This window comes from Xenopus laevis, chromosome 7L (genome assembly GCF_017654675.1).
Source record: "Xenopus laevis strain J_2021 chromosome 7L, Xenopus_laevis_v10.1, whole genome shotgun sequence".
Classification (NCBI taxonomy): domain Eukaryota; kingdom Metazoa; phylum Chordata; class Amphibia; order Anura; family Pipidae; genus Xenopus; species Xenopus laevis.
In genome coordinates, this window is record NC_054383.1 from 82,049,667 (window position 1) to 82,077,005 (window position 27,339).

At 37.9% G+C, this 27,339-nt stretch overlaps 1 protein-coding gene across 2 annotated transcripts; it reads right to left on the reverse strand.

The window, feature by feature from the left end:
- Positions 1–27,339, reverse strand: abcg4.L (ATP binding cassette subfamily G member 4 L homeolog). Of its 2 annotated transcripts, XM_041569243.1 has the most exons (15): positions 26,947–27,334; positions 22,085–22,354; positions 21,752–21,869; positions 13,321–13,453; positions 11,629–11,679; positions 11,273–11,418; positions 10,583–10,706; positions 8,828–8,942; positions 7,926–8,056; positions 6,309–6,410; positions 2,653–2,821; positions 2,273–2,373; positions 1,414–1,572; positions 1,068–1,186; positions 1–733 (listed from the first exon to the last, which is right to left on the reverse strand). In XM_041569243.1, the coding sequence occupies exons 2-15, from the start codon at positions 22,308–22,310 to the stop codon at positions 508–510; spliced, it is 1,920 nt and encodes a 639-aa protein (XP_041425177.1). In that variant the 5' UTR covers positions 22,311–22,354; positions 26,947–27,334; the 3' UTR covers positions 1–507. The 2 variants fall into 2 exon arrangements, with proteins under 2 accessions (XP_041425177.1, XP_041425178.1); XM_041569244.1 differs by lacking the exons at positions 2,273–2,373; positions 2,653–2,821 and having other exon boundaries at positions 26,947–27,339.

The following is a 27,339-nucleotide window of genomic DNA, read 5'->3' on the forward strand; positions in this document are numbered from 1 at the left end:
TGTCTGTGGAATACAGTTTATTGTTCTTCATGCACAGCCAATAGAAGAACCATTCTGAGAAGATGTTTAAACTCCTTAGTGCATTAACAGTGATCTCCAAAAATTTGTCAGAATAAGACTTAAAAGAGAAATAGTTTTCAGATTGCTTATACTGTTAAAATAAATAATCAGTGTACCAGTTTGTGGAGGATAAACAGAACACGATTGAGGTCAAAAAATAAGATTCGATTTGGGCTATACAGATGAATACAACAGCAAGGAATAAAAAGTGGAAGCAAAAATTGTGTGCAGAAATTAGTATCTGTGCAAATTTAAGACACTGAAGATGTAGAGGCAATGGAGCAAGAGAAAAATGCACTAGAAGAGGATGGTGCTTTTGTCCAGTTATACATTGGTAAAGGTGTTTTAAGAGTTTTTGCTGTCAGCACATTTTGTAATCCATATTTTGGAAGTACCTGATCATGAAAACCTTTGGAAACGCATCCTTTTGTTTTTCTCTTCCACTGTTTACCTCTCAGATTTAACCCTATAGCGTAATACAAGATAAGCAAGAAGACGAAGTCCAAGAAAAAAGCCTCCCAAAACTAAGAAGTCCACATATAGCTTGGCATCCTCAACATCTAACTCTTGCAGGACCTGTTGAGGCAGCTGAAAAGTGCAGTGTAACTCAGCACACTGCAGAGGAGCACGATCCATGCCATAGATTGCCAGGATGACTCCTTCAAATCCATACCTGTGCAGAGATACATAATATATAAAATATTAACAAAAGAAACTATTTTCTAATCCTTGACATTGAAAACCCACGTTGGTTATACAAGTCCACAAATCCATCCCTCTAGCCCTCACAATTCTCAGTAGAGAGTTGGGAAATATGAACAATATAACAAAAAAAGTCCATTTTATCTTTTGTATAGAAGTTATGGTTTCTGTATAGTTTTCTAATATCCAATATGGTGTAAGCAGTATATACTTATACAAAAAAGTTTGATATTCTAAGATCGGGCAATTGCTCCACAAGATGTTTTTAAATGTTATCTAGTGCTGATTCATAACATTCATCCTACCTGACATACGAGATGTAGGAGCTCCATTGTAGGTATGTTGGGATAGTTTTAAAGCTGACAAAGAAGCCTGAGAATAGCAATACTGGAATTGCAGTAACTGGTCCCACAAAGGTTGCAACCTATAAAGACAGGGAAGGAATGTAATTTGCTACCATATCAGTTTTTTTAAGGTGTAGTAGTGGCTTTCTGGATAGCTACCACCAGTTTTCTCCTCCTGTGCTTTCCTTTATAAACATTACATTTTGTATTGCTTGATGTAAATATTATAAGCTTCAAATACATCATTTTTAAAAGTGTAATAAGCCTTTTGTGCTAGAATGCACAAGTAGTGTGAATAGTTCCTCACCTGCAAAGAATTTGATGCTACACCAATGAGAAGACCTAATGACTGTGCCACAAGGGCAGTAGAAGTTGCCAAAGCTGAGAAGAGTAGGAAACGTGAAACTTCAGGAGGTTGACTGGTCATCCAGTATACAATGCTACAGTATGCCACGGGGCAGACAATCTGTCAGAAGCAAGGCAGAAATGGGAACAGTTTAGCCATGTGTCTGGTGGATAGACTCATATAATCAAAGAACTGCTTATAAATGATTTGGAAAATGCTGTTCTAGGACAAGATGCATTAACCTTTTAGTTGTGTTATTGTGTTAAAAGGATGCAGAAATACGTCACAAAACATGGTTCCTCTGCACTTGATTTAGAACAATTATATACTAATACAATCATTTATATAATAATGCAAGGCTAGAAAAAACTTACAGAGTTTTAAAGACCACTGCAAATGACATGATAACATCTCATCTGATGTATAGTAAAAGCATTACATGAACATGTTTTTGCATAGCTTCATTTAAAAAAACAGCCCTCTTGATTGGTGCATTGTATGTATTGTTAAGCAAGCCATTCTAGTTCTGGTTTGTACAGGAAATACTGGATTGAAAGGACAGGCCAAAATTATCATGGATTGTTAAAAAATCATCCACAGTAATTATGTGCCACCCATTTGTACAACCACAGGTTAAAGGTGTACACTATGGTGAGATGTATTTTGGTAGGTTTTGTTAAGCCAGACAGTAAAACTTGGTAGATAATTTTCAAGACTTCAGATAGGCAGCATAAAATGCAAGCCTTCAGCCTTCTGATTTTAAAAGTGCTTATTAGACACCCTTTGAAAGAAAGGGATTTGTAAGACCACAGTATGTTACCTGAAAGGGAATATCTGCCATGGTCTTGGCCAGATAATAGGCCTTCAAGCTGTACCAATAATTCAGATGCTCTCGTAGAAAGACAGACATCTCCAGGGGAACTGTGGGGAAACAATGAAGAGTGTGGTGGTGGGGGAATGATAGAGACAACTGGGAGTCTTTGAGATATAGAGATAAGAAGGGAAAATATAATGTATTGGCAAGAAAAAGTAGAGGGCCAAGAAAGGTAAAGAATGCAATATTGAAAAGAGATAAATTAACACAGTTATATACAGTATGGTATGGAGATTTGAGAGAGAATGAGTAGACAGTGCCTGTGTAACAATGGAAGCTGCAAGAGAAGACAGAAAGCTTATGCTTAATAAAGTTGGTTCTCTTACAGGTCAGCACAGTAGGCATGAGGGCTGCAAACATAAGAAAGAGCATGGAGAAGAACAGGAAGCCTGTGTTATTGAACACTTTGCTGGCATCATCTCCAATGTGCAGGTACAGCAGCCCGATCAAAACCCCAATACATAGGTGAGACATGAAACGCAGATGAGTCAGGACCTGGAGTAGGAGAACAGCACAGGTAACATGCTATGGTACGAAGTGAGACACACCTAGAGAACCAGGAAACAGCCTGCGGAAATATTATTCTCAGGCTAATGAACTTACTCTAATACAAAAGGGAAAAACATTTTTTGCATGAGTTGAGGTACCAGGTTCGGTCCATTCATGAGACACTTCTAACTAAGTTTGATTTTGCAAGTTTTCTATTTCCTCATATTATTAGTTTGCTGTTTATGCTGTTAGGGATATGTCCATTTTTGAAAAGGTAAATGGGATCTATTGTGATTTCTTTAGCTTCGACCTATTTTGCAATATAATTAAATTTTTTCCATGTTTAGACCCTTTCAGTGTTTTATGACATAAATGCATAGTACCTGCTGAATAAAGGGCAGATTTATGAAAATGTGAGTTTAGAGCTTAATTAATAAAAACTCACCTGCGTTTGATTCATTCCTATGGGATATTTAAAACCGTATTTATCAAACCGTGAGTCCTAACGTTCACCCATTGATGAATACAATTCTAAAAATCCCATAGGAATGAATAGAATATGGGTGAGTTTTTATTTATTAAGCTCTAAACTCACATGTTGATAAATCTGCCCCTAAATGTATCTACTCAAATGAAGTCTAGTAATCAAAACCATGCATTGATCGCACCTTAATAATGGTATTATAACTACAGTAAAAGCCCTGTGTATGGATGGGGTGGAGGTTGTAGTTAGCTTAAACAGGCCTAAAATAGAAAGCTGAGCTAGTAATACTTTGACTAAAACTTATAATGAAGCAAATAGCATATAAAATGCACCCAGTTTTTAATATTTGTATTAGGAGACTTCTTAAGGAAAACAATAAATAAAAATAAAGGAGTGACGAATGTAGCCCTGATAAAGCCAATACCTCAACTCCATTCCCTGGAAATGACCACAGCCACCATTAGTAGGGACATCCATGACTGCTGTAACAGGCCAGGACACATTTTAGGGCTGTTGGGCCAGCCAGTTGCATAGGCAGTGCTTAAACGGAAAGCTGAGCTAGTAGTCAATAGGACAAAATAATAAATGGCATTGAGGTATGTCAGAGCGTTCTGCACAAAGAAGTTCCAGATAATAGATCCCAAGGCAGATCTATGTAATGTAAGGACCCAACAAGTATAGAAGTAAACACCAATGAACACCAAAGATGGTGCCAACATGCACTCATTTCACTGCCAGTCTAAGCCTAATGTTACCCAGATAATAGTCATAATCCCCAATCCACGCAGACCCCTAGTACCTGGCTAGTATAGTCCAAGTGCACCCTGGCAAAATGTAATAAGCCTGCACCTCATCTATTAATGCTCGACACTATTGTGATGCACTATCCACAAGATTTACCACTACCGCAATTTTGTTAGTTGCTCATTATTTTAGCAGGGGTTAAAATAATAATAACCCCCATTGTAAGTGGGGTATCGAGAGTAGAGAGAAGAATGTTAGTGTTGTGAGAGGGGAGTGTATGCAAGCGGGCCTAGGGGTGTACTGAATGGAAATCCACTCAGTACCCAATAAAAAGCAGTATTATTAATCATACAAACTTCTTGCCTCAACTATTTCTATTCTATTAGTGTTACTGACTTTCAATTAATGAACTTTACACATTATCATTAATTCTCATTATCATTAAAACTCAGAGATATACTATTTTTAAGTATGGTAGATGAATTCATAGTGTTTTGTATTTTTTATTGACTGATGTTTTTACATGAAGGTTTATTATATTTAGTGGCCATATGAAAAATAGTAACAGTAATTTAGGTTGATCACAGATAGGTCGTCCTAGTTCAACCTTTCGGCTTAAACGAAACCTGCTAGTTGATCCAAAGGAATAGGAGAAATCCCAACTGAAGCCTTTATAATTTGCCTCAAAGGGGAGAAAAAATCCACCCTGGCCCCAAGACCGCAATCAGACCAGTCCCTAGATCAATTTAGCCCTTTTAACTTGTTTATGAATAACCTTAAAGTGTGCATTGCATTCCATGCAGGATACTACCACTTTGCAGAGCGATTTGACTAAAATGGAAAACTGGTTAATAATCTGGCAAATTAAGTTCAATGTTAATAAGTGCAAGGTTATGCACTAATGTGCTAGAAATAACATATATGTAAGTTATGCACTAAATAAGGCATGTCCAAAGTGGGCCATTTGCGGCCCGTTTTCAAATTTACACTGCCCCATCATGAAATTAATAATAATGAGGCCCCCCAGCACAGTGCGATCAGGAATCCCATAGCAGTAATATTAAGGCACATTAGTGAAATGATCTGCCACTTGGTCTATACTGCTGCCTGTGTGCTGAAGGTGTTAGCAATAGACACGTACTGGCACGTAGAGACGTGCTGTTTTTGCATACTTCTTTAGGGCTGAAGGTGTCAATAGACGTACTGAGGTGCCAGTACAGTAAACTAAAGAAGTATGGCGTCGCTACGTTCCAGTATGTGTCACCATATCTGGCCCTCGTTGCAAAAAGTTTGGGCACCCCTGCACTAAATAGTATTGTATTGGGAGTATCCTTATTTGGGAAGGATCTGGAGATTTTTGTGGATAACAAGCTGTGTGATTCTAGGCAGTGTTATTCAGTGGCTACTACTCAGGGGCGCGCCGCCAATGAGGCGAGCTGAGACGCTCGCCTCAGGCGGCAGCGCCTGAAAGGATTCCAGCCGCTCCTGCACCTTTAAGGGCCGAATTTCCGGCTTTTGAACCGGAAATTCGGCTGTACTATTGCGAGAGAGCGCAATTGCGCTCTCCGCAATAGTGTTTCTGCCTCCCCTCCCGACACGTAAGTTGGTGAGGGGGGGCGGCATTGCAGGAGCCGCCTCAGGCGGCTCCTTAGTCAGAATCGGCGCTGCTACTACTACAAATAAAGTACGGTCTTACATGAAAAAGGGAATTCATTCAATGGATAAAAGCATAATTCTGGGCTCCAGATATTAAGAAGGATATAAATGAGCTGGAGAAAGTGCAGAGCAACTGAATTGGTAAAAGGAATGACGGGTATATACTATGAAGGTCTCAGTAACCCAAATCTAAAACTACTGGATTTGCTAAGCAATTTTAAAAATTCAAGCAGCTTATTCAGTTCATGATTACTCAGCAAATCCCAGTGATTTAAACTCATTCCTACTGGATGTTGTCATGTTATCATGACCTAGATAAATAAAAACCATATTAGACATATGCATATGTTGCTCCTAATCAAATTGACTTGTTTAATGTTAAATGGACTAATGAAAAGCCTGATAGGACTGTGACACATTATGCATTGATGATTAATTTGGAGTTTTTTCAAGCATTCTAATTATCTGCACACTGTATTAGTAACAGAAATGTGTAATTCATTTATGATACCACTCATTTAATCCTAATTCTAATTTTTCAAATTTTTTTTTACATATACATATATTTTTTCACTTCCCCACCTACAGCATATGTTTTTTTGTCCTTACCGTATCTCTCAGAATAGAGAGGAAGGTGCGTTTGAAAAGGATTCGAAATTGGTTTAGGGAGCTAGTGGCAAAAGTGTGACTCTCTATATGTACAGAGACATCCTGTTGGAACAAGCATAGGTATAAATATACATAATATACATGCAGGCAGGAATAAAAATGTAAAATATAAGGATTTTAGACACTAATTGTGTAATATAACCATTCCCTGTATCTCTGTTATGTGTTATAGTTATACCATGTGACACAGTAAACCAGAGGAAGGTATAAATGGGTTAACTGCATTTTGCCTGCTAGTAGTTAACAAGAAGTCACTAATATGATGCAGACATAAACAAGGGTCACATATCAAATTAATCTGGTAGGTCACCAATGATTTAGTGAAATTGTGCAACACCTAACATCTTAAGGTTCTATGTCCCTTTAAAACCATATGCTTTCAAAATAATCTGAGCAGATTAACTCTTAAAACCACAAGTGCATCAAGCTAGGTGACATTTTGATCGCAATTGCCATTTCCCCTCCCCCCCACAATGCATTTCCTCAGAATTCTAGCACTGTTGTGTTCACATAAGAGCATCAGTGGCATATCTTCTGGGGGCCATCATACCTGGGCAAGCACCCCCTTAGGGCCCACTGTAGCAATGATAAATGCTATTGTGGGCGTAGGACAGAGGGAAACCTCAGAGGGAAACCTACACCTGCACTCAATTCTGTGGGGGAACAGCAGGGGGCCCGCATGCACATTCTGCACCCCGGCCTGTCCATTGCTAGCAACACCACTGGAAGGCATTGTGCCTGAAACAATTGTGGCAGATGCGTCAAAAGAACAGTTACATTGAATATTTTTGACGTTCGGTTGATGTCATTTCCAGTGTTTGGCATGCAAGTGACACATGCCTCTATTCTTTCAACTCACTGTGAGGAAATTTGTGGGACCACAATAAAAAGAGCTGGACTGGTCAGTTTATTCATGGCATGTAACATTCACCTTTGAAATAGTACACTTTTGAAGGAGAACTAAATCCTAAAAGCAAATATGGCTAGAAAGGTTATATTTTATAAACTGAGTTTAATACACCAGTCTCAAGGTTCAGCATCTCTATAACAACTATAATTCAAAGTTCACCAGTTGAATTTTGTTAGGCATGTCAAGGACATGCTCGTGCTCAGTGTGCTCTGGGCAACTATAAAGGAGTTAAGTTTAGGGGTTGCTTCAAATTATCAAGAAAATTAGGCCCATCTGTTTTGGAGGTGTCATGCAATGATAATCTGAATTAATTACCAATCAGTTATTTATTGTGTTTTTTAAATTTTATATATACAGTATATATGAGTCAGTCACTAAGCTCAAGTAAGTAACAGCAGCAGAGAACATGAATTAAGAGGAAAAGAAGATAAGGGATGCATTTCTAGCCTACTTCTTTGTTAAGCTTTAGTTCTCCTTTAAAAAAGCAGAGCAGTGCATTCTTTGCAGATATTATTGAAACCCCCATAAGTGCTCATGAAGGGTAATGTCATAAATAAGTGCCCAACTCTTAGCTCAGCTCACTGAGAGCAGACTGAGCATGAATTACATACTGATGTTACCGATGATGGGATTACATAAATACTCACATTAGGACAGTGCTCCTGATCCAGCTTGGTTTGCTGGCTTTTGTCTCGAGTTATAGGACATAAGCCATCTTCTACAGCCCGGAATAACACAGGGTTTAAGTCTCCATATTCCCCTGATGCCAGCTCAATAACTGTTAATCAAAAGGAAAGAACAGTTAATGAAAAGTTGGAAATGTAGTTGACTATTGCATCTGCAGTATGTTTATTGTTGTGGAGATCCTGCCTACTTGTCATGGAACTTTTTGGGGATGTTTGACACGATCAAGCAGTTAGATGCCCATTAAAATAATTAAGAGATACTTTACACTGGTAAGAAAATGGCCAGTGTAATAAAATCATACATTGAACTAAATTGCATTATATTACTTGGTATGTGGGTAAAATATGTGAGTGGTGCATGCATCAATGCCTCTTCCTAATGACATCTCATACTCACCTACTAGGCTTTTTAGCTGACACGCAGGTGAAGGAATTTGATCTCAGATGGCATTTCCTTAAAAACATCAGCCAGGAGCCTCCCAAACATCAGTGGTAGGTTCATTTGGTAGGTTCAATTAAATGATTAGAAGGGCTAACAATTTTGCTATTGGTGTACTACCAAGCTTACATTTGTTTTTAAATAAGCAAAATATTCAGGGATACATTCATTATAATCTGGTGTAATACAGTCATCAGGGAATAAAATAGTTTGCCATATATTTAACCCATAAAGCTTTGCTCACCTCTTAAAATAGTGTTATCTTTACAGATGCTGAACAATCAAGTTTCAGAAGCATCCAGTGAACAATTGAGCTTAATGGGATAATCTATATATGAAACATACATAACCATGTAACCATGGGGTACTGTTAGCAGGTAAGGTAAATCTTCAGGATGGGGTATGATGAATATATATGACTCACTGAAGTCAGCAGGATTGTGGTAGGTTGGGCAGTGCAGTCCCAGGCTCTTCAGGTATGGAATGAGGTGAGTTACAGACCCTCGGTATATACACTGCCCTTGACTGAGGATATACAGCTGGAAAAATAGAAAGATAATTATATCTATCTAGATGTGTATATACCCATGCATGGCCAACATGTCATCACATTTTTGCTTCTCCAGAGCAGTTCTGTCCAACTAGCCTTTTCAAGAGGTTTAACTGGATCTATACAGTTTACTTCTTTCAATCAACCACCATTTTGTGATGTTATTTGCTGTCTGACGAAGGGGCACGCCCCCGAAACGTAACGTTGCAATAAACACGCAGGGCTTTGCCCGCATGCATTGAGCTCTGAGTTCCGGTTTTCTTCTTGCTAACGTGTTATTTGTGTTGCCCCACAGAACACTGGAATAATAAGCAAATAGAAACACAAAAAGGAAAAAAAGTGGTTTCTAGATGTACCAGAAATAAATGTGGGAGTGAACATCATGTCTCTGATCTATTAATTACCTAACCTTTAGTATTTAACCTGTATAGTTTGTGTGTTAGCATGATGGCTCATACGAGTTAGAGGGTTGGAATATAAAAATGGCAGCATGTCATTGTACAGTATTCTAATGGCATATATTTTATTACTTATGCGCTGCATTTGATGCATGTTTATGTCAGTTTCCCTTTAAATAATCATAATGTATGGATTGCAAAGCACCTACGTTTCCTGTTGAATCTATTTATTTAGAATATATTTCTTGTACCACCGAAAATGTAATCTATATGGCCCCATATGCATGTGGTTATCATTATTCTAAAATGATAAAGAGACCTTTTAAAATGCATATTTTGGAGCATGTCAGTAGGGCTTTACATAATTACATATATGTACAGGAAAAAGTAAAATGTTAAGTTAAATTCGCAGCAGCTTTTGTTTTGCATATAAGGGGGCTTACATCATATGCATGTACATAGTGAGCGAGTTGTGGAATTCTCTCATAATGTGCATGCATGTGCCCCATCATGGCCACCCACAACGGGAGCACCCTCCTGGTGCAGGTGGCCTAGCCCTGGGGGGGGGGGGCTTTTTCTTTTTTAACTTTTGTTTCCCCCCCAACCGGATTGTGGGCTGTATTAGCCCTTTACGTGAACTGGGGTTGAATATTGTGATGATTTTGGTATCTATCCCGTAAATATATTAATTGCAGTACTTTTTAAAAAAGATTGCAAATAAATTTTATTGGTGTTATAATTATGTGGAGCAGTATTCTACCAGTCAGATGTTAGCTTCTTTATCCTTAACGTGACTAGGTTGATTAACTTCTAGCACTCCTACTTTTTTCTGTTGTCATCGTTTACTATGTAGTTCCCTAATAATCGTATGCAATAGGGGACCAGTGGATATTACTTTCTAGCTCTGCTGCTTTTTGTCTGTTGTCCAAGTTTTGCTATGTAGTGTTCCATTAATCAAATACAGCTACACAATATAATCAAAAATTCACATCATACAAAGAAATCTAAGAAACCATTGGGCAGGGTGCAGGGAAGGGGTCATAAATATATTTAAGTCAGCCTCCATTTGGACAGCATTGCTCTGGTTGGATGAACAGCTGGAATACATGCATATACAAATATGATGGATATCCAATCAAAACATTAAAACACTGAATACTATGCAGTAATGATATTTGCTGCAAAAACAATCCTGTAAGTGACATTTGATGTAGTAGTTCTCAACACAGACCTTATTGAACATCTCAAAGAGTTTAGCACTAGGTTGGTGTATGGTGCAGATAATGGTGCGTCCCCCCTGTGCCAAAGAATTCAGCAGGGAGACCACCTGGAAACAGGATGCACTGTCCAAACCACTGCAAAGTAGAAAAAGAGGGATTTCAAGAATAACATAGAAAAATAAGATCAAAATTGAGATTCTATGTGTACCACTAATAATATAGTCACCAAGGCTGTTTTGTAGAGAGTTGTATTATCAGTAGCCCTAGGAATATCACAAAGGTGCCCTCTTTACTATGAATTTTATGCCCAGTTTCTTTTGTTGTGCTTTTGTAGTAGGCATTAATCTCATTATTAATTATAGCATTTGTACCTTTTCCGTTAAAACAGCTGAATTGTGGGAACATACGATATAACAATACAGTAGTAATGCATAAGGTAATTCCAACTATTTTGGTACATTGTTTTATGTTTAAGGCTTATAAGGATGTGCTTAATAATTCCCTAACTTGCTTGTAATTCTGCACAATCCTTAGAAAATACAGCATTGCTGTGAAAAAAGACACCCCAAGGGACAAGAGAGAAACAGATCAAAATCTCTGTAAAAGGGTTTTTGTTAAAAAAACAGAAACAGTAATAACATTAATTTTAAAATACGTTTTTAAAAAAAGGAGGAAATATGATTTTAGCAAAACATTCTCACCTAGTGGGCTCATCAAAGAACATGACTGGTGGATTATTAACAAGCTCCAGCGCTATAGCCAAACGCTTGCGCTGACCCCCAGATAGGCACAAAGTACGAGTTCCAGAACAATCCAATAGACCCAATGCTGTCAGAATCTCATTCACCTGCATGAATCACATGTGTGAAAAGCCTTTCTTTACATCATGTCCCTATGTGCCATGATGAATCGTTTCCAATCAAACAAAATCAACCAAACAATGTCCAAACGTAAAGCAACAATAATAATGGCTATATCAAAACAATATATTTGATGTACATATTAGTGACTTTTATCTGGTTGGCAATGGTTTCTGCTCTGTAAAATTCACACTTACCAACTTTTTCTTCACTTCCATTTTTTCATTGAGTTTCAAATTAGTGGAAACCTGGGTAGACAGAACATTTACAAAGGTTTAGTGTCTTCCCCCAAACACAGTTGTGCCACCCCCACCTCTATGAACATACAATCATTTTATCTCTAAATCTAGTAGAATAGTAGAATTTCAACCAATGTACCTTTTCAATATGTCATCATACCAGCAAAATCAAAAATGTGGCAAATTCTGGTACCTTCCACCCAGTACACTGCAGACCAAAAATAAGTAGTTCCAGTAGTATGTCAATAAGTAGTATGTGTTTATTAGTCAAAGCTTCATATGACACCTTAGCCACATCATACAAGTGGAAATACTTATTTTTGGTCTAATATTCTTGATCAATCATTTCAGATGCGGAATTTAGAAGTGGCAGGAGACACAGCCAGCAGCAGCAGGCAGTAAGGACAGGGCTTGGCTGCACATCTTGATGCTGTGCTCTGCTTCTTACACCAGAAAAATTCTCAGCTAATTTTGCAAGATTTCTCAGCTATACCTACACCAGACTTCATGTAACTTGCTTTTTGGAAAGGTAAGTGGGATTCTGGAGTTGTTAGGACTTGTCATTGCCTCTTACTGTATATAATGTAGTTGGGACTAAAATTTCAACTTCCTCTCACTTGATTTATTGTATTTGGGGTGTCGTTAGTATCTATCTCTCACTGTATAATGTATTTAGAATCTACAGATGTGTTTGTATTTGCTTGCAATGGAGTCTATGGGTAGGGTTGCCACCTTTTTTAAAATGTATTACCGGCTGCTGGGGGCGGGGTCACAAAGGGGCGGGTCGTGACGTCAAAAGGGGTAGGTCGTGATGTCAAAAGGGGCGGGGCAGCGCCACAGTCGCTAGAAGAAGTAAAAGATAAGGTAAGTTCGAGGGGATTGGGGGCAGGCCGAGGGCTCCTTTTAATGGTATTACAAATTTACCGGCAGCTACATTGCCGGTAAATTTTTAATACCGGCCCCGGCCTTGGCAGGTATTTTACCGGCTAGGCCGGTAAAATACCGGCCAGGTGGCAACCCTATCTATGGGAGATGGCAAGATTAAGCAGCCAACTAGTGCAAACCGTGTGTGTACTCAGGTGGCAGCAGCCCCAGGATGTAAATGAGGTGCTGAAAAGTGATAAAACTGCAGTAAAACATAGTTAATTCTAACCCCTATATCTAATAAATGGCACTAAGTTTGCCAAAGGGCAGTAATCCATAGCAACCAATAATATTCTTGTTTTAAAAAATGGTGGACCTGTAAATGCTACCTTCTGATTGGTTGCTATGAGTTACTTCTCTAGGGCAAACTTACTGCCTTTTATTATATAATCCCACACATGTTTAGAAAGTTTTGTCTGGTTGTGTATATGGAAGAGTTAGATTCCCAGTCCTGTACCATACATTTAAACATGTACAGTTTGTAAGGCAATGGTAGCAAGTGTGGTCTGTGAGTTATCCTGGAGATTAAGGCCAAGAAATAAGTTTTATGATATTTTGTACAATTTGTTTTATATTGTACATGATTCATTTTTTGGGGTTGTCTTTTAAAGGGAAATATAATTCTGTAGAGACAGGAAAAATCCTTGAAAGTTTGGGGGACAGTCCATAACCATAAACCATGGATTAAATGGATACTTATACCAAGCATATTACCCCATATCCTACCATCATTGCCTCTTTGACAGTGAGATGGGGAAGAAGCATATCATCCTGCATAATATAACATGACATCTTCCTGAATGTCCGTAGTTCTCGTTGCTTCCCATTCACTAGAATTTGGCCCGTCATTCCACTCTCCCTGAAACACACACATTAGATATTAGCAATATTTACTACTTTAAATAAACTTCTAATAAATACATGTCCTCAAGCCGGCAATTAGCATACTGTATTTTTCAAAAGTGCCAATATGAACCATATGCAATATATTATATATGCCATATTATTTAGATTAAGTACTGTCTTGATCAGAATACCTATATGTCAGATATGCAAGCTATTTTCAGTTATGTGTAAAACCAAAAATACACAAATGTACAGGCATTTATATACCCCCTTCATTCACTTTTACCCAATTTTTTTTATCAAATGAAAGCTCAGAATATCCATGAATCCATACAAGAAATGAATAAAACTTTTTTACAAGACACTAGAAATGAATTTTAATATCAACAATTTTCACTAAAGACACCAAGCAGAAAATTATTAATGCAAAGCAAATAGTTCCAAGTAAGATTTCCTCTTATGTAAATAGTTTTAGCAGGTTGTTTTTGCTAATGTTGGTTATCAACCAATAATTGTTTTGTAACTTTAGGCATCATCCTTAGTATAATTTATTAATATATTTCTGCTGGTTCCTTGTAGAAAGACAAAAAACAAAATAGGCTTTTTGAGGTATATAATGACAAAATTTAATGATTATAGGAGGCACTGTGGGGAGAACCAAAGAATACTTAAAATTATATCCACAAATTACAAAGGGAATACAAGTTTTTTTCTACGATGGGTAATGCTAATAACAAGCTACTTTGTTTAGCAAAGCATCAAAACATTTGATGATATATGGCAGCTAGACAGTTTTGGGAAGCAGTGGAGTAACTATAGAGGAAGCAGACTCTGTGGTCGCTGGGGGGCCCGGACCATGGGTACATTTTTCTCTATAGTTACTTCAATACTTGAAAATTTGTGGCTCAGATTTCTGTGCGCAAGTAGACATGGTTGCGATGGGTTGAAACGGGTAGATCACAGTGCGCACCGGGCCCCTCTGAAGATATTTTGCAGGCAGGCTTTGTTATGCAGCTGTTGGGGAGGTGAAGTCCACCTAAAACTTGTGTCTGCCTACACAGAGTAGTGGACATCATAGTTAGATATTTAACATTTGCCCAACGTTTCAGTCCCTAATGGGACCTTTTTCAAGGTTGAAAAAGGTCCCAATAGGGACCGAAACGTTGGGCATTGATACTATGCAACAATAAAAGATTATACTTTTTACACAAAAGGGAGTGCTGGTCTGGAAACTATTGGTGTATACACGAAATACCGTACACCCCTCCTTCTATTAAGATTGGCTTTGGAGTGCGGATACTAGTCTGAAAGTTATATATATATATATATATATATATATATATATATATATATATATATATATATATATATATATATATATATATATATATATATATATATATATATATATAAACAAACAACAAAAAATGAGCTGTTCGCACACCAATAGATAGCAATATACCAGGTGCTGCCACAGTGTCGAATATTTAACAGTCCATAGATAATTAGCAGCGCACACTGGAATTTTAAAAAATTTAATTTATTTATTTAAATTTTAAAAAAGAGCATAATACATGCATCGACGTTTCGGTCCTGGTCTTGGACCGTTATCAAGATACAACATGTGATTAAAACAAAAACTTTATACTCTTCTATGAGCCTAAACAGGAAATGAGGTCAATGAAAACTCACTAACACATAGAACCGGCCGGTTGTCATAGTATCAATAATCATTTAAATGTAACAACTCTCGAACATATTTCCTGTATCAAATACATGGTTATAATCTAGGATACACTGTAACAATTCAAAACATTATGTAACAACCTCGGCACTTAGCAATATACTGAAACAGGTATAGCACATTAAATTAAACCTTTATCTCTGTTCCAAAAAGCACGACAAAGAGAACTGCTCATTTAGACCGTGGGGCGCCAATGTGTTAAATTTCTTAATCCAAAAACATTCCCTCTGAAGGAGCATTTTAGACCTATCACCCCCTCTCCTAAGTGGAGGAATATGGTCTATGCCAATATATTTAAACGTTGGAAGGTGATGACCTTTCTCCAGGTAATGTTTGGCAACGGGCTTTGAGGTGAAATTGTCCCTAAATGCTGTACTTATAGCCGAACGATGGGCATCCATCCTAAGACGTAATGTCAGATCAGTCTTTCCAACGTATGAAAGACCGCATGGGCAAGTTATTAAATAAATCACATGTGTAGTGGTACATGTGATGTGTGATCGAATAGCAAACCTTTTTCCATTGTGGGGATGACTAAAACTCTGACTTGGGCACATATATCTGCATGAAGTGCAGGAGGGACATCTGAAACATCCCATTTTTCGATTAGCCAGCCAACTGGTCTGTGGTTTTTGATAACATTCTACCGGATCTGTCTTAACCAAAAGATTCCGGAGGCTGACTCCCCTCTTATAGGCTATAATAGGTGGATTGGGCAATACTGTTTTCAAATTACTATCAGCTTTTAGAATGTTCCAATTCTTGTGGACAACCTTTTTGATTTGTCCTGAAATTCCTCCAAATTGTGTAGCAAACACTAAATTATTTGGTGTTCGTTCTATCCCGTCACCACCTAATACCCTATTTTTAGCAGTATATAGAGCCCGTGTTAGTACCCTTTTCGGATACCCCCTTGCCAAGAATCTGCCCTCCATCTCCTTGAGCTGTATAGCCCTAGTATTCTCTGAGGAGTTATTTCGCAACACTCGACAGAACTGAGAAATGGGGAGAGAAGATTTCATAGACTCTGAATGCTGACTCTTAAATTGCAATAATGTGTTGCGGTCAGTGGTTTTTCGGTATAATGAATAATCAAATCTGGTGCCGTTACGAACAATTTCAACATCAAGAAATTGCACACTTTTACTGCTCACTGTGGCAGTGAACTTCACTGGACCATCAAGGCTATTAAGGTGGGATACCATAGCCAAAAAGGACTCCTCACTACCCCTCCAGATAATTAGTATGTCGTCTATAAAGCGTTTGAAAAATAATAGACTCATTCCAAACTTTGGCATAATGTTGTGGAGTTCGAATTGATGCATGAATAGATTTGCATATGCAGGTGCCATGGCCGCTCCCATTGCCGTGCCAGACACCTGCATATAATAATCTTTCTCAAATCTGAAATAATTCATAGTCAAACACATATGCAATAACTCCAACACAAACTCGACATTTGGACCAGAATATCCATCAGTTTGCAGCATCGAACGCTGTACAGCATCCACCCCTAGATGGGGAGTCAGCCTCCGGAATCTTTTGGTTAAGACAGATCCGGTAGAATGTTATCAAAAACCACAGACCAGTTGGCTGGCTAATCGAAAAATGGGATGTTTCAGATGTCCCTCCTGCACTTCATGCAGATATATGTGCCCAAGTCAGAGTTTTAGTCATCCCCACAATGGAAAAAGGTTTGCTATTCGATCACACATCACATGTACCACTACACATGTGATTTATTTAATAACTTGCCCATGCGTTCTTTCATACGTTGGAAAGACTGATCTGACATTACGTCTTAGGATGGATGCCCATCGTTCGGCTATAAGTACAGCATTTAGGGACAATTTCACCTCAAAGCCCGTTGCCAAACATTACCTGGAGAAAGGTCATCACCTTCCAACGTTTAAATATATTGGCATAGACCATATTCCTCCACTTAGGAGAGGGGGTGATAGGTCTAAAATGCTCCTTCAGAGGGAATGTTTTTGGATTAAGAAACTTAACACATTGGCGCCCCACGGTCTAAATGAGCAGTTCTCCTTGTCGTGCTTTTTGGAACAGAGATAAAGTTTAATTTAATGTGCTATACCTGTTTCAGTATATTGCTAAGTGCCGAGGTTGTTACATAATGTTTTGAATTGTTACAGTGTATCCTAGATTATAACCATGTATTTGATACAGGAAATATGTTCGAGAGTTGTTACATTTAAATGATTATTGATACTATGACAACCGGCCGGTTCTATGTGTTAGTGAGTTTTTCATTGACCTCATTTCCTGTTTAGGCTCATAGAAGAGTATAAAGTTTTTGTTTTAATCACATGTTGTATCTTGATAACGGTCCAAGACCAGGACCGAAACGTCGATGCATGTATTATGCTCTTTTTTAAAATTTAAATAAATAAATTAAATTTTTTAAAATTCCAGTGTGCGCTGCTAATTATCTATGGACTGTTATATATATATATATATATATACACACACACACACTAATACCAACCTATAGATACACTCAGATATATACCTATATCTATACTGCTTGTTCAAGAAATTATCCAAGCCACTCAATGGCTCAATGGCTCAATGGTGTAAAGACCAAAAAATCAAATCCCATTTTTACTTTCTTTAATTAAAAATAAATCTATCTCCAATATACTTTAATTAAAAAAAGTCTACCGTTTTTATAAGAAACCTGGCTGTATGCAGTGGAATTCCCCCTTCGTTTTACTTGCTCTGACTGCTGCAGATAGGAAACTTCAGACTGTCCCTAACTGCTCTGCAGGGAAATGATCATACTTTCAAACAGGAGCTCCTCGCCTTACTTCCCAGAATTCAAGCAGCTTTGTTTGTTTTCCATGTAGATTTTTATCTGCAGACTCAGTGCAGTCTGCATATTCTGATTATTAATTAGTCTTGCTGTCGGCTTCTATGGCAGATATTATTTGACTTGTGCTGTTTTGATAATTTATGACAATCCCTAATCTTAACCTCCCAACCGATGCCCAGACCACACTGAGCATGGGCATGGTCTTAGTCTTACAAAGATTGTTAACAAAGTAACAAGATGACAGCCCCGTGCGGCCAACTTTGAAAACATAAATCATTTGTTTAATTAGGCTTCTGGTGCAGTAAGTTCATGTTTATATTTAGTAAACAAAATACAGCATTTCTAGCATTGTTCTGTTTTAGACTTTAGTTCCCCTTTAAAGGTATTAATAGAATCTGCCTTCACAACATCATCCAACATCTACAACCTCACTACCCTCACATTGAAGAACCACCTACAATGCTTCAAATGAAAATCCTATTCCTCTTATCTAAAGGGGTGGCCTCTGGTGCATTGATCCTTTTTATGAGAAAAAAAAGACAATATCTGTCTACAATGCCCTCTACTGTACTTGTAAATCCATGCCTTAAACAGGTAATGGATGGGAGCTAACAAAAATATTTCAAATATGACCTTCTTCTGGAATAGTCACCTAGCAGAGCTATAATCATTGGCCTCTATATATGTGTGTGGCAGAAAACCTGGCAAATGCTATTATATTTAGAAAGTTCATAGTGCTTCTACTATCCCAGATACTTTTTGAAAGAAAAGAATAAAAGATAAATAAGAGATAAATATTTTGGCTAAACCAGCATAACAAAAGCAGATGGGATAATGAAATTGCAACAGCAGTCATGGGTGGACAATCCCATTTTTGGAAGTTGTAGTGGTGGCATAGTACATCGCATGGCACTGACGGTAGAGGCATTTGAGTGTATTGCTTATAAAAGAGCTGTTTTCACTGGGAAAATGACAACTAATTTACCTATTTTTTCAAATACTTCAGTTGGTAATACAAACGTCTACATTAAAACTGTGTCAATCACAATAAACTACAAGTAAGTCTTTACCCCTTTTCAATTCAGAACTAATCAGAGGTTAGGAAAACCTGAAGGATAGTTGCAAAATAATGACCTTTATTGGCTACTTAGATACAGTGGTGTTTGAAACTTTGTGAATCGTTTGGAATATTTAGAATTTATGCATAATACAATCTATTTGTATAGATCTATTTTTCACACAAGTCATAATATTAGTGTAACCCTATTTGGGAATGGGTTACATTAGACCCTCTTTCAGCAGGATGGGCCTTCACTAAGTGGAAGGAACTTGTGATGATGTTTAACTACACCTTATCACTGCCAAAAATGTAGTATAATAGAATAGAAGATGTCAGGGGTTCTTTGCAAAACAGCTAACACATGCGTTATTCAATATAAAGCACCACAGGGTTGAATACCCACAAGCACATGCAGTAGTTCAGATACATGCCAGATACTGTCACAGATTATAGTAGATCAGCACAGGTGGCAGGAATAGCTTTGATGCTTGGAAGGTTCACCTGCTAGGTTGTCAATACCTGATTTGGTGTGGAACCCCTACAGTAGATGTGGAACAGGGATAGAATATAGCCTTATTCCCTTGTCACTACTGCGGTCCCTTCACTTAGGCAAGCAGAGCATAAAGGAGAGCTATTCCCTTCTATCATCCTTGATGGAGCACAAAGCTGCTCTTTATAACTAAAGCTCACTGTCTTGCTCTCCTGTACACTAACTAAACCTAGTTCATGGGGCCCCTGCTCTCCCACTTCTCTAAAGGGTGGTCCGTTTAGGGCCGAACACTTCAGGAGCCTTGTTAATCCCAGGCTCAATGGACATTCACCCAGATCAACTGAAGCAGGCTAAAGAGGAAGAACCACCCCTTGCCAAACATATTAAAGTGTGGCAGGAAATGGTCATCAAACTAAGGGCCAATTAAAGAAATACGTAAATAATCTTAACTAGATACATAGCCTTTTGCCCAGCAGCTAGGGAAAAGGGGGAACTGTAGGGAAATGTAGGGGCACATTAAGCTTATCGCTCACTGCACTAGATAATGAGAACCCAATTAAACAAATGATTAAAAATTCTTGTGACAAGGCCGCCAAGTTGGGGACTCAAGCAGTTAGGTTTATGGATAGAGAGATCCTTGGAGCATCGGACCCCTGTAAGATTCGCCTTCTGTGGGGATTGTGCACCAAAGGCAGGCAATACTACCTCTGCATAGAATACACTCGATGATTATCTGTGGGAAGGACTTACAGCTCATTTGCGTGGCTACTAACAGCACCCATCAAAGAGAGACTGTAAAGGGATCCATATTCTGCATGTGATTTAAAGTTACAGTGTTTTACAAATAAACCTTTCAACCATATCCCTGTGTGTGATTATGGATGAGAGAGAAGTTTCTCAGGAAGGGGTATTACAGTTCAGTCTGTACTGAACCTGGGTGGAGGCACACAATTTTATAGTGTACATGCTCTTTCTTATATAGCTGAGGCACAGGAAAATGCATGCTAGATTTCATGCAGAAACAGGAGGGCTATAATTTAAATATGTAACTGTTCATTAAAACAGAGGCAGATAAATATCTCTAAAAGCAGACTATATCATCCACGGTTACATAAACAAGCATATAAAAAGTCAGAGGCAGTCTTTTGAAATTAAATCAACCACAAAAATATAACCGATAGTCACTGAATATAGCACACCCCTAACTTAGCTGCACACTGCACAGCACATTGATTGACATGACTGAACGCCACCTCTACACTATTTTCCAATTCTATCTTTCATTCATGAATCGCTGAAGCTTTATTTAAAAGTTTTTAATATTATGAACTCACTTTGAAATTTAATTACAGCACTAGCACTTTAATTAACCATATAGGAAAAATGAATTTTTAGATCATTTATAATTTGTGTGTAGACAAAATTCATTTGAAGTCACAGCACTGTATCTATAGCACAAGCACTTTAATCAATCAATTTATTATACATAGCACAATTGATAGTATACGTCATTAATTGTATGTTGGTGCTAAATTGATTGGGAACTGAGCACATGATTATAATAGCACTAAGCACTTTATAAATTATTATAGATCTCAATCAATGTTAGTAAGGAAGTGTGGGGTTTTTACTGCTTTTTCTTAATTCCACTAGCACACAAACCTTCAACAGATGGCCAATACAAGAGAGACTTTTAGGTCCTTAAACAATAGTCATTTCAACCTATGGCTGAAGAAGAGACCTAAACTGTCTGAAAAGATTGTTCATTTGATCAGAGTCCCTTGACCTATTTCTGTATGAACACAAGCAATGGGTGCATTCTAATTCTGCTATAAAGGTGAGCCAGTTCTATCTCTTTTAATTGCTATGATTGACATGTTTGGGAGCTATGCATAAACTCTGGACTTAATGTTACCTAGGCCTCACCAAAACTACCAGTTTCAATTATTTTATTACCCATTTATATGTAACATTCTTTATATTTACTGTGGTATTTTTTGCTCTTCTCTTATCCTACAAATAAAAGTTAATAATTGAATTACTTTTTAAAAATATCACACTCGGTATTTTGTATTTGGCCTACTTTACTTATGGAATAAATACATACTGAGGTGAAATTGAGTTTTAAGTTACTGAAAATATTCTAGGGTGCTTGAAATAGCCCTCTTTTCATGTATTGCTCACCTGTACCCGGCAAGAATATTCATTAGAGTAGATTTTCCAGCCCCCGATGGTCCCATAATTCCAATAAGTTCTCGACTGCAGAACATCCCGGATAAATATTTCAAGAGAGTCTTATATCCTGTGAAGAGTGAATTAGTAATACTGTCAAATACAGAGACACAGCTCATCTTTTCTCCTTTAAAATCTGTACCCTAAATCCTTACTCATTTCTGCCCAACATTCTCATTAAAAATTAGACTTTATTTCTATCCTATTCCTAATCTTTATTTTTTATACTACAACCCTTAACCTCTGTTTTATCTATCTTATGGCTACTGCTCCTAACCATCTCACCTCTCTTTCTCCAACATGGCCCTTCTCTCACAGAGTAAGAAATGTCTTTGAACTCAATATCCACAGCAGAACGTTTGGGGAGATGGCAGAAGCGCCGTGCATCTGTGATATGGTTTTCCACTTTCTTCAGGTGGGTGGCAAGCAGGGTTGTTTCCTGTGGGTGCTGGCAAGGGCCATCCTCAGCAATGCCAGAGGCTTGTATTGGGGGAGGAATTTTTTCTGCCATGTGAAAATTGGGAGCAACTTCTGGAACAACTCAAATCCAGGAATCTGCAAAAACATAAATTTGCCATCATACACAAATTCTGGGTGATCATTCTAATAATGATGTGTGATTAAATATGATTATTTTTAGGCCCCATGTGAAAAAAGGGGTCTTTAAAGCTGGCTATAGACCTGCAGATTTTATCCTTATGTCCGCTAACCATTCAGATTAAATAAAGTAGTAAAAAAAAACCAAATCAAACATGTTCTGGCCATGAATTGACAGACAGCAATTGTACAACAGTTATGTCCAGCAAATAGTAGTGACAATCACCCATTGAATACATACAGAGATATTGGATTTCTATCGCATTTTTAAAGCTATATTTATCAAAGGGTGATCTTTCACCCATTGATAAATACTCTTTTAAAAATCCCATAGAAAGTAATGGAGAGTGGTAGAATTCCACTCTAGTGGACTGTGGGGATCTCTAACTTCACTTTTTTTTTGTAACTTCTCTTTATTAGAGGTTATCAATGGAAAACAGAATAGTACATTATACATGCATTAGACCTTACACACATTTTGAAAAGTAAGGTCACCATGGAAAACAGGTACAATATTCCGTAAAGCAAGTTGCTGAAAGGAGCAAAAAGAAGAGTTCTAACTTCACTTTTTGATAAATATACCCCATCATCGTTAGCTGATGATCTTATAACCTGTCCGATCGCCACGATACAAAAAATGTCAGAACAAACCTACAAATTACCATATCAACCATGCACTGATTTAAATGAGAGACCAGAATATGAATAAGAGAGGATCTCAAGAGAAAGAAGAGTAATAGAAAGTAACAACCACAATACATTTGTAATTCTACAAAGCGTTTGTTTTTTTAGATGGGGTCAGTGACGCCCATTTGAAGGCTGTAAAAAGTCAGGGTTGCCTAGGGCGCCCAGCCGACTTGGCCCGGCACTGGGTCAAGGTATATCTGCAGAAAGTCAAATCAACTGGACTTGCTGTGTTTTTTCCTTGAAGACGTTTCACAGGTCATCCAACTAGCTTTCTCAATTCAGAATAACTTTCTACATTTTAGGCTCAATTAGGACGCCCCTAAAATAATTGAATTATTAAATAATCATGCTGCATATGCTCACCATGCTTTTTGAGCCTCCTTTTGTAGGAGGTCACTGGCCATTAATGACTTCCTAATATCAGTATATTTTGCATTTAACACCATCAAAATATAACTGCTCAGCATAATGTTACAGAAAAGCTATTCCTTACAGGTACTTAGGCTCATTATTGTTCACTTCCAAACCATGCATTGATTGCCAATGTCCATGATTTTCCTGCAAAGCCTTTTAGCTGATGGCAGTTTATAAACTCAGTACTATGTACTCTAGCGTACGTTTTTTTCCTGACCATAAGGCAAATCTGATGTACTAAATCCCACTATATGACATTTCTATCATGAAAAAGTCAGGGGTTTTTTTTTTGTTATTTTTTGAGCTACTCCATATTTGGTCCTTGCAAGGTAGTTTGTAATATGCAAAGGTAAATCATCATACAGTATAAAAAAAACATCATATATAGACAGAATGACTACCACATATTCTTTTTTATTCTGATTGAATTTTCTAAGAAGTGAATGCATTCCCCAGGTTCTATTTTGCCTATACAGTACAGGTATGAGACCTGTTATCCAGAATGCACAGGACCTGGGGTTTTCTGGATAATGGGTCTTTCCATGATTTGGATTTTCATACCTTAATTTTCTATCTATGTATATCTTAATATCTATAAACATAGTCTTTTTTGTGCATACATTCTGTGTAGTGCCTCATTTATTTTGTGTGTGTGTGTGTATATATATATATATATATATATATATATATATATATATATATATATATATATATACATATATATATATAGATATATATATATATATAGATATATATATATATATATATAAATATATATATATGAGATAAGTATATTTAAAAACTATCTATAATTAAAGAAAGAAATAGGTTAAAAATTGAAAACCTGTTATCTAGAAAATGCGGAATTATGGGACAGTCATTTCCAATAGACTCAATTTTAAGCAAATAATTCACATCTTTAAAAATTATTTCATCTTTGTCTTATAAATAAAACAGTGCCACTCATGGTTCGGTGTGCCACCCATTGTTCAGACAGATCTTATTTGACATCCCCATGGACTTTCTCATGCTTGTGTTGCTCTCCAACTGTTTTTACATTTAAATGTGGCTCACAAGTAAAAAAGGTTGGGGACCTCTGATTTACAGTATGGTGATCCAAATTATTGAAAGGTCCCTTATCCAGAAAACCCCAAGTCCCAAAAATTCTGGCTAAAAGGTCTCATGCTGAATAATATTATATGGTGTAAGGCAATGGTAATATTAGCAATTACATTTCAGCTGAATAGGAGTGGTTCTGCAGGACCAACACCAAAAATCCTAGGGGAGTTACAGTGAATGTGATGATGGGTGTTTTGTTCTTGGAAGTTTAGACACCACTTTCAGGGCTGGATTTCATGATGCCCCTAGGCCCCCACCACTTACACCCCTCCACATGCCCCTGCTCACATCTCCTCCTGCTCACACATAGGGATGTAGCGAACTGTTCGCCGGCGAACTAGTTCGCGCGAACTTCGACTGTTCGCGTCCGCCGAATGTTCGCGAACGTCGCGCGACGTTCGCGTCAAAAATCGTTCGACCATTCGATCGCTAAATCGAAGGATTTTCGTTCGAAACGAACGATCGAAGCCATTGGATTGAATGAAATCATTCGATCGAATAGCTTCGATCGTTCGATTCGAACGAAAATCCTTCGATCGAACGATTAAAATCCTTCGATCGTTCGAATCGAACGATTTTCGGATGTTCGAAGTTCGCGAACAGTTCTCGAACTGTTCGCATTTTTTGCCGGTGTTCGCGAACGGCGTTCGCGAACACATAAACGGCAGTTCGCTACATCCCTACTCACACACACACAAATACAGGCAAAAACTCTTTCCATTTCCACTGTAAAATCATCAGAATTCATGAGTTATATTAAAATCAAATTATCTGAAAAACCTTCTTTGAACCAGATTTTATATATATTAAATCCAGTGCTATAAAAAAAAGTTTGGCATTAGTGGAGCCAAAATTTCTTTTAGAAAAATGGAAATATGCCTTTTAAAGTTACCAGAAGCGGCTTTTTGCTGTCCCTTGTAACTGGTTCTCACCTTGCCTTATGTCAGGAGTGGTCCTGTATAATTTAATAATAGGGATCCCTATCCTGTAGCCCTCCAGGCTTATAAACTACATTATCCAGCATACTGTGACAGATAAAGTCTGTTAATGGTTGCTGAAAACAGTGGGGTACTGCAGTTTTAAAGGAACAGTAACACCAAGTGTTAATTAAAATCTAATATACTGTTACCCTGCACTAGTAAATATTGTTTTTGCTTCAGAAATATTACTTTTACTTTATAAATATGCAATATGCTGCTGTGTAACCATGGGGCAGCCATTCAAGCTGAAAACAGAGAAAAGACAAAGGTTACATAGCAGATAACATAGACTTTGTAGAATACAATGGGTTCAGTTCTTACACAGGAAGATAAACAGGAGTCAAATGAAATTCTAGCACTAGCACTAATACACAAGGTAATGTATAGAGATGCAGTACTTTTGCACAGAATACACATAGTTAACTATCATGGTCAGAGTGATATACAGCCTAACCATTATACAGTATGATTACAAGGATATTCCTGATCTATGAATCCTGCATTGTGACACAGGTCATTACTCACTGAGTGCAGTGTGCTCATCTCTATAAATACTTACTCACCAGGGCTTCTATAGGCTGCATCATTGTAACATTTATCAACTTTTTTTAATTGAAATATGGAGCTGAATATCATTAGCACTGCAGAGTACTATGATGTATTAAATTAACGTTTATGCTGGTCAGGAAATCTAAGTCCAGTTTGGGTGGAGTGAAAATGTGTTGTTATGATGTCACCTTCAGTGTATAGAAATGAACAGCAAAGTGCATAAGTACATGATCACATAAGGTGCACAGACAGTTATATAACCATATTGTATAAACATACAGCACCAGTGTGCTACCCCTGCATCAACTAATGGGATCCACACAGGCATTGGAAATAATTGGCTTGCTGCCTGTAGTGCACGTCTATACTCCTGTATATCAGCCTATCTCTATTCTGTGCCATGTCCTCTTTACAGGTGTCTGTTTTTTTCATCTGCTCATTACTCCCCACATCTATTGAACTGTTTCCCTATCACTTTGCCAGAATCAATTTTTACCCATAATACTTCACTCCTCATTTCTGTATTTTCCACCACCATGTTCTCTCTCTCTCTCTTGATGTTTTCCCCTTTTCATTTTGGCCTTCTAGAAATTAACTTCCCTCATTCCTCCACACCAGGTCCCACCCATACTGTATTTTTACTGATCTGTGTGCCGGTGTGTGTGTGTTCCCATAGAAGCACTGGCATATCCTACCCCTCACCTGCACCCCAACCCCTTAGCTCCTACATTCACCTTCATTTCCCCACACTGACACCCGCTCCTGTACCATCCTGGTCTCAGATATATGAAAGGGTCTCACCTTCCGATTCCAGAGGGGATCAATTCTCCCCTTCTTCTCAGTAGCCTCCAGCTGCAGTTAGAGTTGCTCCCCCCGCCCCAGGGGATCTAGGGGGAAGGGATGTTTCAGGATATGGGCTGGCAAGAATAAGCTGCCATTTGAAATGGAAAGCCTCGCACAGTGGGATGCTGGAATTCCCCCATACTTTATATGGCTGTAGACTAAGAAGGTGGTCCCTGGTCCTGAAGCAGAAAGCCCAACGGTCTCCACAGTCAGAGATGCTCTAAAGCTCCGTGGTCCTGATGCAGTTCCATCATCTGGCAGAGGCTGCTGAGAGGCAGGGCTTCTCTTAAAGTCACATCATTTCAATAGCAGCCACGAGGAATCTACACAGCTTGCTCACTCTAATTGTAC

What these genes read in the sequence shown, in the direction of transcription:
- abcg4.L (XM_041569243.1), bottom strand. Translation starts at nt 22,310, where the DNA reads ATGGCAGAAAAAATTCCTCCCCCAATACAAGCCTCTGGCATTGCTGAG. An exon ending in GCCATGTTGGAGAAAGAGAG is followed by an intron (nt 21,870 to 22,084) that starts GTGAGATGGTTA and finishes CACTCTTCACAG; the next exon opens with GATATAAGACTCTCTTGAAA. An exon ending in TCTCTATTCTGAGAGATACG is followed by an intron (nt 2,822 to 6,308) that starts GTAAGGACAAAA and finishes CTCCTACTCCAG; the next exon opens with GTCCTGACTCATCTGCGTTT.